This window comes from Oncorhynchus nerka, linkage group LG7 (assembly GCF_034236695.1).
Source record: "Oncorhynchus nerka isolate Pitt River linkage group LG7, Oner_Uvic_2.0, whole genome shotgun sequence".
NCBI lineage: Eukaryota > Metazoa > Chordata > Actinopteri > Salmoniformes > Salmonidae > Oncorhynchus > Oncorhynchus nerka.
The window spans coordinates 18,673,112-18,689,393 of record NC_088402.1 but is presented as its reverse complement, the minus strand read 5'-3'; the positions used below and the strand labels follow the sequence as shown (position 1 = coordinate 18,689,393).

The 16,282-nt window shown below is 46.3% G+C and overlaps 1 protein-coding gene across 1 annotated transcript in view; it reads left to right on the top strand.

Annotated features, from left to right (window-relative positions):
• Positions 1–16,282, top strand: part of LOC115115373 (raftlin-like) — a 75,010-nt gene that overhangs the window by 41,533 nt on the left and 17,195 nt on the right. The window contains exons 3-6 of the mRNA XM_065020281.1: positions 2,288–2,471; positions 10,052–10,160; positions 14,791–15,808; positions 16,216–16,282. The exon at positions 16,216–16,282 is cut by the window's right edge and continues 137 nt beyond it. Of these exons, the coding sequence (XP_064876353.1) occupies positions 2,288–2,471; positions 10,052–10,160; positions 14,791–15,808; positions 16,216–16,282 (1,378 nt within the window). The remainder of the gene's footprint in view (positions 1–2,287; positions 2,472–10,051; positions 10,161–14,790; positions 15,809–16,215) is intronic.

The following is a 16,282-nucleotide window of genomic DNA, read 5'->3' as shown; positions in this document are numbered from 1 at the left end:
CTGTGTGGCCCCCTCTGTTCTCCCTCTATCTCTTTGTGTGGCCCCCCTCTGTTCTCCCTCTTCTCTCTCTCTCTCTCTCTGTCTGCCCCCTCTGTTCTCCCTCTTCTCTCTCTCTGTCTGCCCCCTCTGTTCTCCCTCTTCCCTCTCTCTGTCTGCCCCCTCTGTTCTCCCTCTTCTCTCTCTGTCTGCCCCCCTCTGTTCTCCCTCTTCTCTCTCTCTGTCTGCCCCCTCTGTTCTCCCTCTTCCCTCTCTCTGTCTGCCCTCCTCTGTTCTCCCTCTTCTCTCTCTCTGTCTGTCCCCCTCTGTTCTCCCTCTTCTCTCTCTCTGTCTGCCCCCTCTGTTCTCCCTCTTCCCTCTCTCTGTCTGCCCCCCTCTGTTCTCCCTCTTCTCTCTCTCTGTCTGCCCCCTCTGTTCTCCCTCTTCTCTCTCTCTGTCTGCCCCCTCTGTTCTCCCTCTTCTCGCTCTCTGTCTGCCCCCCCTCTGTTCTCCCTCTTCTCTCTCTCTGTCTGCCCCCTCTGTTCTCCCTCTTCTCTCTCTCTGTGGCCCCCTCTGTTCTCCCTCCTCTCTCTCTCTCTCGCTCGATCTGTGTTCCCCCTCTGTTCTCCCTCTTCTCTCTCTCTCTCTCTCTCTGTCTCCCCCTCTGTTCTCCCTCTTCTCTCTCTCTGTCCCCCTCTGTTCTCCCTCTTCTCTCTCTCTGTGTGGCCCCCTCTGTTCTCCCTCTTCTCTCTCTCTGTGTGGCCCCCTCTGTTCTCCCTCTTCTCTCTCTCTGTGGCCCCCTCTGTTCTCCCTCTTCTCTCTCTGTGGCCCCCTCTGTTCTCCCTCTTCTCTCTCTCTGTCTCCCCCTCTGTTCTCCCTCTTCTCTCTCTCTGTCTCCCCCTCTGTTCTCCCTCTTCTCTCTCTCTGTGTGCCCCCCCTCTGTTCTCCCTCTTCTCTCTCTCTGTGTGGCCCCCTCTGTTCTCCCTCTTCTCTCTCTCTGTGGCCCCCTCTGTTCTCCCTCTTCTCTCTCTCTGTGGCCCCCTCTGTTCTCCCTCTTCTCTCTCTCTGTCTCCCCCTCTGTTCTCCCGCTTCTCTCTCTCTGTCTCTCCTCCTCTGTTCTCCCTCTTCTCTCTCTCTGTCTCCCCCTCTGTTCTCCCTCTTCTCTCTCTCTGTCTCTCCTCCTCTGTTCTCCCTCTTCTCTCTCTCTGTCTCTCCCTCCTCTGTTCTCCCGCTTCTCTCTCTCTGTCTCCCCCTCTGTTCTCCCGCTTCTCTCTCTCTCTGTCTGCCCCCCTCTGTTCTCCTGCTTCTCTCTCTGTGGCCCCCTCTGTTCTCCCTCTTCTCTCTCTCTGTCTGCCTCCCCTCTGTTCTCCCTCTTCTCTCTCTCTGTCTGCCCCCTCTGTTCTCCCTCTTCTCTCTCTCTGTCTGCCCCCCTCTGTTCTCCCTCTTCCCTCTCTCTGTCTGCCCCCCTCTGTTCTCCCTCTTCTCTCTCTCTGTCTGCCCCCCCTCTGTTCTCCCTCTTCCCTCTCTCTGTCTGCCCCCCCTCTGTTCTCCCTCTTCCCTCTCTCTGTCTGCCCCCTCTGTTCTCCCTCTTCTCTCTCTCTGTCTGCCCCCCCTCTGTTCTCCCTCTTCCCTCTCTCTGTCTGCCCCCCTCTGTTCTCCCTCTTCTCTCTCTCTGTCTGCCCCCCTCTGTTCTCCCTCTTCCCTCTCTCTGTCTGCCCCCCCTCTGTTCTCCCTCCTCTCTCTCTGTCTGTCCCCCTCTGTTCTCCCTCTTCTCTCTCTCTGTCTGCCCCCTCTGTTCTCCCTCTTCCCTCTCTCTGTCTGCCCCCCTCTGTTCTCCCTCTTGTCTCTCTCTGTCTGCCCCCCTCTGTTCTCCCTCTTCTCTCTCTCTGTCTGCCCCCCTCTGTTCTCCCTCTTCTCTCTCTCTGTCTGCCCCCTCTGTTCTCCCTCTTCTCGCTCTCTGTCTGCCCCCTCTGTTCTCCCTCTTCTCTCTCTCTGTCTGCCCCCTCTGTTCTCCCTCTTCTCTCTCTCTGTGGCCCCCTCTGTTCTCCCTCCTCTCTCTCTCTCTCGCTCGATCTGTGTTCCCCCTCTGTTCCCCTCTTCTCTCTCTCTCTCTCTCTCTCTCTCTCTCTCTCTCTCTCTCTCCTCTTCTCTCCCAACACCCTCTGTTCTCCCTAATCATAACCCTCTCACATATATTCTCTCTCTCCTTTTCTCCTTCTACCACTCACACACACTTTCTCTCCAACACACACTCACACACACACACACACTTGCTTTCTCTCTCTCACACTCAGACTCTTTCTTTCCCCAGAGGTGTCTGTGTCGTCAGTACTGTGTCTGTCGTCAGTGAGAGAGTTACCAGTCCAGGTGAGGGAGCTGTATGGTCAGGGCTTTGTCCTGGTGGCCGTCCATCCCTTCGTCCACCCCTGTGGCCCCAGACCCGCACGCGTCCAACGCCAGCTACACAGAGCTGTCCTCATCAGAGAGACACACAGGTACAGAAACACACACACACACACACACACACACACACACACACACACACACACACCCCTTCACTCACAGTCTCACTCACTTCCTCACTCACACACACACACACACACACACACACACACACACACACACCCCTTCACTCACACACACAGTCTCACTCACTTCCTCACACACACACACCCCTTCACTCACACACACACACACACACACAGTCTCACACACTCTTTCCCACACATACACACAGTCTCTCTCTCTCTCATACACACACACACACATTCAGTACCAGTCAAAAGTTTGGACACACCTACTCATTCAAGGGTTTTTCTTTATTTTTACTATTTTCTACATTGTAGAATAATAGTGAAGACAACAAAACTATGAAATAACACATATGGAATCATGTAGTAACCAAAAAAGTGTTAAACAAATCAAAATATATTTTATATTTGAGATTCTTCAAAGTAGCCACCCTTTGTCTTGATGACTGCTTTGCACACTCTTGGCATTCTCTCAACCAGCTTCATGATGTAGTCACCTGGAATGCATTTCAATTAACAGATGTGCATGTTAAAAGTTAATTTGTGTAATTTCTGTCCTTAATGTGTTTGAGCCAATCAGTTGTGTCAAGGTAGGGGTGGTATACAGACCTACTTTGGTAACAGACCAGGTCCATATTATGGCAAGAACAGTTCAAATAAGCAAAGAGAAACGACAGTCCATCATTACTTTAAAGACATGAAGATCAGTCAATCAGGAACATTTCAAGTTTCTTCAAGTGCAGTTGCAAAAACTATCAAGCACTATGATGAACTTGGCTCTCATGGGGACCACCACAGGAAAGGAAGACCCAGAATTACCTCTGCTGCAGAGGATAAGTTCATTAGAGTTATCAGCCTCAGAAATTGCAGCCCAAATAAATGCTAACAGACACATCTCAACATGAACTGTTCAGAGGAGACTGTGTGAAAGCGTCCCACCTGGCCAAAAGCCAGGGAAAATGCAGAGCTCCAAATTCAAATAAATTACTATAAAAATCTAACTTTCATTAAATCACACATGCAAGATAGCAAATTAAAGCTACACTTGTTGTATTTCAAAAAGGCTTTTCGGTGAAAGCAAACAATGCTATTATCTGAGGATAGCACCTCCGTAAACAAAGAGAGAGAAGCATATTTCAATCCTACAGGCGCGACACAAAACGCAGAAATAAAAATATAAATCATGACTTACCTTTGACGAGCTTCTTCTGTTGGCACTCCAATATGTCCCATAAACATCACAAATGGTCCTTTTTGTTCGATTAATTCCGTCTATATATCCAAAATTTCCATTTATTTGGCGCGTTTGATCCAGAAAAACACTGGTTCCAACTTGCGCAACATCACTACAAAATATCTCAAAAGTCACCTATGCCAAAACATTTCAAACTACTTTTGTAATACAACTTTAGGTATTGTTTAATGCAAATTATTGATCAAATTGAAGACGGGATGATCTGTGTTCAATACAGGAGGAAAACAAACTGTAGCGTGCTTTCTGGTCACGCGCCTCTATCTAACAGTACACTTCAAGTGGTCCTCGTTCAAGATGGCCGTACTTCTTCATTACACAAAGGAATAACCTCAACCAATTTCTAAAGACTGTTGACATCCAGTGGAAGCGATAGGAACTTCAAGAAGGTCCCTTAGAAATCTGTATTCCCAATGAAAGCTCATTGAAAAGAAAGTGAGCTCAAAAAAAAAACTAACTGAGAAACTCTGGGTTTCGCCTGCTAAATAAGTTGTTACTCACAGACATGATTCAAACAGTTTTAGAAACTTCAGTGTTTTCTATCCACATCTACTAATAATATGCATATCTTATCTTCTGGGGGTGAGTAGTAGGCAGTTGAATTTGGGCATGCATTTCATCCGGACGTGAAAATACTGCCCCCTGTCACCAAGAAGTTAACCAGCATGGCTACCACAGCATTCTGCAGCAATACGCCATCCCATCTGGTTTGGGCTTAGTGGGACTATCATTTATTTTAACAGGACAATGACCCAAACACACCCCCAGGCTGTGTAAGGGCATTTGACAAAGACGGAGAGTGATGGAGTGCTGCATCAGATGACCTGGCCTCCACAATCACCTGACCTCAACCCAATTAAGGTGGTTTGGGATGAGTTGGACCGCAGAGTGAAGGAAAAGCAGCCAACAAGTGCTCAGCATATGTGGGAACTCCTTCAAGACTGTTGGAAAAGCATTCCAGGTGAAGCTGGTTGAGAGCATGTGAGGCTGTCATCAAGGCAAAGGGTGGCTACTATAAAATATATTTTGATTTGTTTAACACTCTTGTTACTACATGATTCCATATGTGTTTTCTCATAGTTTTGATGTCTTCACTATTATTCTACAATGTAGAAAATAAGTAAGAAAAACCCTTGAATGAGAAGGTGTGTCCAAACTTTTGACTGGTACTGTACATACATACATACACACACACACACACACATACACATACACATACACACACACACACACACACACACACACGTACACATACACATACACATACACACTCACTCTCATTTCCCTCATTCAATAACTGCTACACAGAACATAGAGACACATAGTTAGCTAAGACCTTTCTCACCAGCAGGAGCCTCATCGGAATTCTTTTCTCACCCACAGAATCTGTGAAATGGAAGCAGAATCCTATTCTCTTCCTGGGATTTTCGGGAGAGATCTATTCTCAACCGTGGAATTCTTGAAGCATATGTGTAGAATGGGAAATGTATACAGCATATATACAGCATATTTTTCTTTCATACTCCCACACACATATGCTTACACATACTAACATACCCCCCCCCCCATTTTTCTTGATCACTTGCTCACACACACACATACAGAGTTGGGTGCTTGGCTGCTCCTTTGATGCCCCTCCTGCCAAGTGGCACCTGTCACTGTGGAGACGGCTGATTGTATCATCAGCACCCACCGGAGGGGAACAATGTGCAAAGAGAGGGGAACCATGAGGCCTCCCCTCCTCTCCATCTCGCTCTCCTCTTCATCTCTCCTCTCCAGCTCTCTCCATCTTGCTCTCCATCTTGCTCTCCATCTCGCTCTCCATCTCGCTCTCCTCTCTTCATCTCGCTCTCCTTTCTTCATCTTGCTCTCCTCTCCATCTCGATCTGTCCTCTCCATCTCTCCTCTCCATCTGTCCTCTCCATCTCTCTCCTCTCCATCTCTCTCTCCATCTGTCCTCTCCATCTGTCCTCTCCATCTGTCCTCTCCATCTCTCTCCTCTCCATTTCTCTCCTCCATCTCTCTCCTCTCCATCTCTCTCCTTTCCATCTCTCTCTCCTTTCCATCTCTCTCCTTTCCATCTCTCCTCTCCATCGCTCCTCTCCATCGCTCTCCTCTCTATCTGTCCTCTCCATCTGTCCTCTCCATCTCTCTCCATCTATCCATCTCTCTCTCCATCTCTCTCCTCTCCATCTCTCTCTCTCCATCCCTCTCTCAATCTGTCCTCTTCATCTTTCCTCTCCATCTGTCCTCTCCATCTGTCCTCTCCACCTGTCTCCTCTCCATCTCTCTCTCCTCTCCATCTCTCCATTTCTCTCTCCATCTCTCTCATCTCTCTTCTCTCCATCTCCTCTCCATCGCTCTCCTCTCCATCTTTCTCTCCTCTCCATTTCTCTCTCCTCTCCATCTCTCTATCATCTCTCTCCTCCATCTCCTCTCCATTTCTCTCCTCTCCATCTTTCTCTCCTCTCCATCTCTCTCTCCTCTCCATCTCTCTCCTCTCCATATATCCTCTTATCGCTCCTTGTCTCTCCGTTAACATCATTCCCCTTTCGTTCTTCCTCCTCCTCTTCCATCCCTCTCTCCTCCTATTCCATCCCACTCTCCTCCTCTCCTTTCCTCCTTTTTTCCTATCACCCAGGAGGCTGTCATCAGAAACCTCAGAAACCAGAGTGACTGTGGTTTTCTATTTCAAAACTGTCTAAACATGTTATAGATGCTGTCTGAACATGTTATAGATGCTGTCTGAACATGTTATAGACACGGTCTGAAGTTGCTATAGATGTGTTATAGACGCTGTCTGAACATGTTATAGGTGTTATAGATGCTGTCTGAACATGTTATAGGTGTTATAGATGCTGTCTGAACATGTTATAGACGCTGTCTGAACATGTTATAGACGCTGTCTGAACATGTTATAGATGCTGTCTGAACATGTTATAGGTGTTATAGATGCTGTCTGAACATGTTATAGGTGTTATAGATGCTGTCTGAACATGTTATAGACACGGTCTGAAGTTGCTATAGATGTGTTATAGACGCTGTCTGAACATGTTATAGACGCTGTCTGAACATGTTATAGACGCTGTCTGAACATGTTATAGGTGTTATAGATGCTGTCTGAACATGCTATAGATGCTGTCTGAACATGCTATAGATGTGTTATAGACGCTGTCTGAAGATGTTATAGATGCTGTCTGAACATGTTATAGGTGTTATAGATGCTGTCTGAACATGCTATAGATGCTGTCTGAAGATGCTATAGATGTGTTATAGATGCTGTCTGAACATGTTATAGACGCTGTCTGAACATGTTATAGATGCTGTCTGAACATGTTATAGGTGCTATAGACACTGTCTGAACATGTTATAGACGCTGTCTGAAGATGCTGTAGACGTGTTATATATGCTGTCTGAACATGTTATAGATGCTGTAAATGTCTTATAGACGCTGTCTGAAGTTGCTATAGATGTGTTATAGACGCTGTCTGAACATGTTATAGATGCTGTCTGAACATGTTATAGATGCTGTCTGAACGTTATAGATGCTGTCTGAACATGTTATAGACGCTGTCTGAAGTTGCTATAGATGTGTTATAGACGCTGTCTGAACATGTTATAGACGCTGTCTGAACATGTTATAGATGCTGTCTGAACGTTATAGATGCTGTCTGAACATGTTATAGATGCTGTTTGAACGTTATAGATGCTGTCTGAACATGTTATAGATGCTGTTTGAACATGTTATAGACACTGTCTGAACATGTTATAATTTCCCTGAAGCAGAAGAGATGACTAGGCTCCAGCACATGAGGATCCATTGTTTTGTTCACACGTTCATCAGTCCTTTCTACACGTTCGTCAGTCCTTTCTACATGTTCGTCAGTCCTTTCTACATGTTCGTCAGTCCTTTCTACACGTTCATCAGTCCTTTCTACACGTTCATCAGTCCTTTCTACACGTTCATTAGTCCTTTCTACACGTTCATCAGTACTTTCTACACGTTCATCAGTCCTTTCTACACGTTCATCAGCCCTTTCTACACGTTCATCAGTCCTTTCTACACGTTCATCAGCCCTTTCTACACGTTCATCAGTCCTTTCTACACGTTCATCAGTCCTTTCTACATGTTCGTCAGCCCTTTCTACACCTTCGTCAGTCCTTTCTACATGTTCATCAGTCCTTTCTACACGTTCATCAGTCCTTTCTACACGTTCATTAGTCCTTTCTACACGTTCATTAGTCCTTTCTACACGTTCATCAGTCCTTTCTACACGTTCATCAGTCCTTTCTACACGTTCATCAGCCCTTTCTACACGTTCGTCAGCCCTTTCTACACGTTCGTCAGTCCTTTCCTCACCTTCGTCAGTCCTTTCTACATGTTCATCAGTCCTTTCTACATGTTCATCAGTCCTTTCTACATGTTCATCAGTCCTTTCTACACGTTCATCAGTCCTTTCTACACGTTCATCAGTCCTTTCTACACGTTCATTAGTCCTTTCTACACGTTCATCAGTCCTTTCTACACGTTCATCAGTCCTTTCTGCACCTTCATCAGTCCTTTCTACATGTTCATCAGTCCTTTCTACACGTTCATCAGTCCTTTCTACACGTTCATCAGTCCTTTCTACACGTTCATCAGTCCTTTCTATACGTTCGTCAGCCCTTTCTACACGTTCATCAGTCCTTTCTACACCTTCGTCCATTAGTCCTTTCTACACGTTCATCAGTCCTTTCTACACGTTCATCAGTCCTTTCTACACGTTCATCAGTCCTTTCTACACGTTCATTAGTCCTTTCTACACGTTCATCAGTACTTTCTACACGTTCATCAGTCCTTTCTACACGTTCATCAGCCCTTTCTACACGTTCATCAGTCCTTTCTACACGTTCATCAGCCCTTTCTACACGTTCATCAGTCCTTTCTACACGTTCATCAGTCCTTTCTACATGTTCGTCAGCCCTTTCTACACCTTCCGTCAGTCCTTTCTACATGTTCATCAGTCCTTTCTACACGTTCATCAGTCCTTTCTACACGTTCATTAGTCCTTTCTACACGTTCATTAGTCCTTTCTACACGTTCATCAGTCCTTTCTACACGTTCATCAGTCCTTTCTACACGTTCATCAGTCCTTTCTACACGTTCGTCAGCCCTTTCTACACGTTCGTCAGTCCTTTCCTCACCTTCGTCAGTCCTTTCTACATGTTCATCAGTCCTTTCTACATGTTCATCAGTCCTTTCTACATGTTCATCAGTCCTTTCTACACGTTCATCAGTCCTTTCTACACGTTCATCAGTCCTTTCTACACGTTCATTAGTCCTTTCTACACGTTCATCAGTCCTTTCTACACGTTCATCAGTCCTTTCTGCACCTTCATCAGTCCTTTCTACATGTTCATCAGTCCTTTCTACACGTTCATCAGTCCTTTCTACACGTTCATCAGTCCTTTCTACACGTTCATCAGTCCTTTCTATACGTTCGTCAGCCCTTTCTACACGTTCATCAGTCCTTTCTACACCTTCGTCCATTAGTCCTTTCTACACGTTCATCAGTCCTTTCTACACGTTCATCAGTCCTTTCTACACGTTCATCAGTCCTTTCTACACGTTCATCAGTCCTTTCTACACGTTCGTCAGTCCTTTATACACGTTCATCAGTCCTTTCTACACCTTCGTCAGCCCTTTCTACACCTTCATCAGTCCTTTCTACACCTTCGTCAGTCCTTTCTACACCTTCGTCAGTCCTTTCTACACCTTCGTCAGTCCTTTCTGCACGTTCATCAGTCCTTTCTACACCTTCATCAGTCCTTTCTACACGTTCATCAGTCCTTTCTACACGTTCATCAGTCCTTTCTACACGTTCATTAGTCCTTTCCACACCTTCATCAGTCCTTTCCGCACGTTCATTAGTCCTTTCCGCACGTTCATCAGCCCTTTCTGCACGTTCATTAGTCCTTTCTACACGTTCATTAGTCCTTTCTACACGTTCATCAGTCCTTTCTACACGTTCATTAGTCCTTTCTACACGTTCATCAGTCCTTTCTACACGTTCATTAGTCCTTTCTACATGTTCATCAGTCCTTTCTACACGTTCATGTGTTTCTTTGAGAAGAAAGTCAGTATGCATCCTAAATGGCTATTCCCTACATAGTGCACTACTTTTGATCATAGCCCTATGGACCACTATGAGCCCTGGCCAAAGTAGTGCACTATATAGGGAATAGGATGCCATTTGGTACGCATCTAAAAAAGGCTCATGTCTTCCTTAATCCCTCTTTCATTTCTCTCCAGTTCAGAGAAGTCCCAGCTGATGTGGGCAGGCCGTCGCCTGGAGACAGACGTGTGTGTGGCGGGTCAACAGGCCCCCGACCCGGATGTCATCCAGAACTACGTGAAGAAGGTCACCATTAGTCCTAAAGCACAGATCTAGGATCAGCTTACTACTCCCACTCAGCTCCACTCTGAGAGGAGTTGCCCATAGGCACAGATCTAAGATCAACAAATTCCTCCCAATTTGAGCTTAAAGGGACATTACACTCCGGAATTCCTCCCCAAAATGAAACCTAAATATTTGACAGAGAAGAGACTAGTGGAAAGCTCATCCTAATTCCCTTGGATGGCACTTACCTTCCTCCGCTCCTTCCCCTACTGGTTATGTACACCTGTATCATTCTTTAGGTCCATGTAGATGGAGTGGAGGAAAGAAAAGGAGAAGTTAGGAGAGGAAGCCACTTTAAACTATTGAGATGCCGCCCTAATGTCACTCAGCTGTGACATCATAATTTAACAACCACAAAAGCCCTCTTAGTATAACAATATAGTAGTGAATTTATCTCATTCTACAGTGACCGGCAGAGCACAAAGGGGAGCGGTGATTGGATTGAAATGCACAGGGCTCAGTATAATGTGATATGGTTAGGCAGCATGACATGAATAGGCAATCAGATAGCAGCCTGGCTGCCAGGAAATAGCTGAAAAGAACCACAGACAGGAGCCAATAGGAGAGTGAGGGACAGAGAGACCGGTCTTATCACACTGCAGAGGTGGGCACTGCTTCCCTATGATACACATACATGCACACACTAAATATGAATAAGTAAATGTCAAGGAGGTATAATGAACCTTTGGGTGGGAGTGTGTGACACACGCACGCATATATTTTGTATTTTCACCCCAATCTTGACAGACTCAAGTGGTGGGCAGTGTCTGTTCAGTGTCTCCCTTATTCATCTGTCTCGCCCCACAAAATGTGTGTGTGTTGATTGTCTTTGTGTTGATTGTGATTGGTGGAGGGATGATAATGGGGAAAGAGGTCTCATTATTTTGTGTGGTAGTTAGCATTCTGTGTTCTCTCTGACGAGCCCCAGTCAAACTGTCAGCGTTAATATCAACTGACAATTAACCAGAGGAGCTCCGTGTGAGGGAAAAGGAGAATGACAGACACACACACACTCACACACACACATACACACACACACACACACACACACAGTGGATAATTAGGTTCCTTTGTCATTAGAATATTTGATCTTTAGGGATTATTAGATTGGCTCTTATTTTGCATAATGTCTATTGTGTAAATGAGCCTCTGTGTTGGTGAGTGTGTAAATGACGTATGTGTTGGTGAGTGTGTAAATGAGCCTCTGTGTTGGTGAGTGTGTAAATGAGCCTCTGTGTTGGTGAGTGTGTAAATGAGCCTCTGTGTTGGTGAGTGTGTAAATGAGCCTCTGTGTTGGTGAGTGTGTAAATGACGTATGTGAATCAATATACCAAGCATGTCATTCACAGAACAGTACACCAGAGCCAACTGACAATGGAAGCCAAAGGGCCCCACTGGCCAGATGTGTAGCTATTAGAATACAGAATTAAGCAATAAGGCCCGAGGAGATGTGGTATATGACCAATATACCACGGCTAAGGGCTGTTCTTTCACGACGCACCGCAGAGTGCCTGGATACAACCATTAGCCATATTATACTGGCCATATACTACAAACCCCCAATGTGCCTTATTGCTATTATAAACTGGTTACCAATGTAATTAGAACAGTAAAAAGTATATTTTTCTCATACCCATGGTATATGGTCTAATATATCACGGCTTTCAGCCAATCAGCATTCGGGGCTAAAACCACCCAGTTTATAATTATAAATATAGCCCGGGAAGTTTCTATTTCTGTAGCTGCCCATCAATCCTGTGTGTTGACGTGCCTAATGACAGATCGCTGCATGAATCTGAATGGCTCAATCACATTAGTCGCCTACAGCTCCTGGTCTGTCATGTCACTGTGTGGGGTATTACAGCTCCTGGTCTGTCATGTCACTGTGTCACTGTGTGGGGTATTACAGCTCCTGGTCTGTCATGTCACTGTGTGGGGTATTACAGCTCCTGGTCTGTCGTGTCACTGTGTGGGGTATTACAGCTCCTAGTCTGTCATGTCACTGTGTGGGGTATTACAGCTCCTGGTCTGTCATGTCACTGTGTCACTGTGTGGGGTATTACAGCTCCTGGTCTGTCATGTCACTGTGTGGGGTATTACAGCTCCTGGTCTGTCGTGTCACTGTGTGGGGTATTACAGCTCCTAGTCTGTCATGTCACTGTGTGGGGTATTACAGCTCCTGGTCTGTCATGTCACTGTGTCACTGTGTGGGGTATTACAGCTCCTGGTCTGTCATGTCACTGTGTGGGGTATTACAGCTCCTGGTCTGTCATGTCACTGTGTGGGGTATTACAGCTCCTGGTCTGTCGTGTCACTGTGTGGGGTATTACAGCAGACTAATAGAGTGGCTTTGTGTAATTTAGCTCTGACTAAATCATTCGCCCAAGTTCAATACTTCAAAAAATATGAATTACGAAACATGGACCTGATACCTATGTTTCAAATCAAATCATATTGACTTATATAGCCCTTCGTACATCAGCTGAAATCTCAAAGTGCTGTACAGAAACCCAGCCTAAAACCCCAAACAACAAGCAATGCAGGTGTAGAAGCACGGTGGCTAGGAATAACTCCCTAGAAAGGCCAAAACCTAGGAAGAAACCTAGAGAGGAACCAGGCTATGTGGGGTGGCCAGTCCTCTTCTGGCTGTGCCGGGTGGAGATTATAACAGAACATGGCCAAGATGTTCAAATGTTCATAAATCACCAGCATGGTCAAATAATAATAATCACAGGCAGAACAGTTAAATCTGGAGCAGCAGCACGGCCAGGTGGACTGGGGACAGCAAGGAGTCATCATGCGTCGTAGTCCTGAGTCATGGTCCTAGGGCTCAGGTCCTCCGAGAGAGAGAAAGAAAGAGAGAATTAGAGAGAGCATACTTAAATTCACACAGGACACCGGATAAGACAGGAGAAGTACTCCAGATATAACAAACTGACCCCCCGACACATAAACTACTGCAGCATAAATACTGGAGGCTGAGACAGGAGGGGTCAGGAGACACTGTGGCCCCATCCGAGGACAGCCCCGGACAGGGCCAAACAGGAAGGATATAACCCCACCCATTTTGCCAAAGCACAGCCCCCACACCACTAGAGGGATATCTTCAACCACCAACTTACCACCCTGAGACAAGGCCGAGTATAGCCCACAAAGATCTCTGCCACAGCACAACCCAAGGGGGGGCGCCAACCCAGACAGGAAGATCACATCAATGACTCAACCCACTCAAGTGACGCACCCCTCCTAAGGACGGTATGAAAGAGCCCTAGTAAGCCAGTGACTCAGCCCCTGTAATAGGGTTAGAGGCAGAGAATCCCAGTGGAAAGAGGGGAACCGGCCAGACAGAGACAGCAAGGACGGTTCGTTGCTCCAGAGCCTTTCCGTTCATCTTCCCACTCCTGGGCCAGACTACACTCAATCATATGACCCACTGAAGAGATGAGTCTTCAGTAAAGACTTAAAGGTTGAGACCGAGTTTGCGTCTCTCACATGGGTAGACAGACCATTCCATAAAAATGGAGCTCTATAGGAGAAAGCCCTACCTCCAGCTGTTTGCTTAGAAATTCTAGGGACAATTAGGAGGCCTGCGTCTTGTGACCGTAGCGTACGTGTAGGTATGTACGGCAGGACCAAATCAGAGAGATAGGTAGGAGCAAGCCCATGTAATGCTTTGTAGGTTAGCAGTAAAACCTTGAAATCAGCCCTTGCCTTGACAGGAAGCCAGTGTAGGGAGGCTAGCACTGGAGTAATATGATCACATTTTTTGGTTCTAGTCACGATTCTAGCAGCCGTATTAAGCACTAACTGAAGTTTATTTAGTGCTTTGTCCGGGTAGCCGGAAAGTAGAGCATTGCAGTAGTCTAACCTAGAAGTGACAAAAGCATGGATAAATTTTTCTGCATCATTTTTGGACAGAAAGTTTCTGATTTTTGCAATATTACGTAGATGGAAAAAAGCTGTCCTTGAAATGGTCTTGATATGTTCTTCAAAAGAGAGATCAGGGTCCAGAGTAACGCAGAGGTCCTTCACAGTTTTATTTGAGACGACTGTACAACCATTAAGATTAATTGTCAGATTCAACAGAAGATCTCTTTGCTTCTTCGGACCTAGAACAAGCATCTCTGTTTTGTCCGAGTTTAAAAGTAGAACGTTTGCAGCCATCCACTTCCTTATGTCTGAAACACATGTTTGTCCTCATGCCTTTCTTTGTATGCTGAAATCCACACTTTTTCAATAAATGTTAATCAAATACAACCACCGACTGTTTCCTTTGTTGAAATTCAATTGGCGCATTTGCGCTGATTTGCGCTGATTTGCCATCTTAGAGCAACAGCAATGAGCAGTCGGTGGTTGTATTTGGTTAACGTTTTTTGAAAAAGTGTGGATCATTATTTGTCACAGTACAGGAAGTTAGACAAAATTAAAATCCACCCCTGTCAAACAGATACAATTGATATTTTGGGAAATGTCTCCTATATCTGCTGTTTCCATTACACGTATTGCAATTATTTTTTGTGCAACATTGCTTTTGTCTAATAAACCTGGGTCAATGGAAACCTGCCTACCGTGTGTGTGTGTGTGTCTCCAGATCCAGGATGCGGCAGAGCAGGGTGTTCTGTTTGTGGGCTTCCTGCAGCAGCCTGGTGGGGGACCCTGTTTCCTGGGGCACATAGACCCTGAAGACCTGTCCTCCCTGCACTCCAGCCCCTCCCCCATACGCAGACACCCCACCAGTACCACTATCAGCACTACGGCCAGCCCCTCAGAACCCACTATACCAGACCTCATCCCTACAGAGTCTACGGAACCCCATCAGAACCTCTTAGAACCAGAACACGACCGGAACACAGAACTGAAGACACCAGAATACAAGTCGGTAGAACTCAGAACAATTGAACAGATTCCTACGGATACCAGTCAGGTGGAACTGGACTTGTGCTCAACAGAACTGGTAGAGAACACACAGGACTCTACTGAAGTAGAATCAACAGACAGGGAACACAATCAGACAGGGAACACAGTCAGAATACCCTCAATAGAGGATCAACCAAACCATAGTCCAGATGACGCAGCAGACCCACCAGAGAGACTGCAGAGTCCCAGCCCAATAGATCCAGCCTGTGACCACCACAACCATGTCCCAACTGAACTCAGTAGCGACCAGGATCAATTACAGTCCTGCAACCCAATAGAGACCACATGTATAAAGAGACAACAGAATGAAAGCCAAGTAGACTTCATCAGGACTCTAATACCAAACTTCAGCCCAGCAGAGTTAACACATGGACTTGGTGGTCCAGACGCAGACAGACGGCACCAGGGAGACAGACAGAGTCCAAGCCCTCAGGCACAGAACCAGAGACTGATACCAAAACAGGACCATGGCACAGACAACCTGGTCCAGTCACCAGAACTAGACAACGGCAACCGCGGGTCAGAATCCTGGACTGAGAGGGGGTGCAACCATGGAAACAGGGGTACGGGGGGTGACCTGGATAAGTATCAGAGAAGCAGCGGAGTCCCGCCCCACAACAACAACAATCACATTCGGGTCAAGAGTCCAGACAGAGATCAGAAGGCTGTGGGGTCTCCACCAGCACAGAGAAGTGAGTGTGGGATCTACTACTGTTGCGACTGCATTACTGACAGGCTGCTGGTGTAAGATGATGCTGACAGATAGGGCAGCTCTGCTTCTGGCTCCGCAGCAACTTTGATGTGGCATTGCCATGAGTTGGAGTTTATACTGAATATTGCAATGTTGATTAATTTCAGTTGTGTACTTCCTGGCAAAAAAATATAAACAAATTATATGTGCCTCTTTCTCTCTGTGTGTGTGTGTGTGTGTGTGTGTGTGTGTGTGTGTGTGTGTGTGTGTGTGTGTGTGTGTGTGTGTGTGTGTGTGTGTGTGTGTGTGTGTGTGTGTGTGTGTGTGTGTGTGTGTGTGTGTGTGTGTGTGTGTGTGTGTGTGTGTGTGTGTGTGTGTGTGTGTGTGTGTGTGTGTGTGTGTGTGTAGGAGGGCAGCTGTTTGCCCTGTACAACCACACAGGGGAGCTGTCCAGCTCTCTGAGGTTCTACTCCTT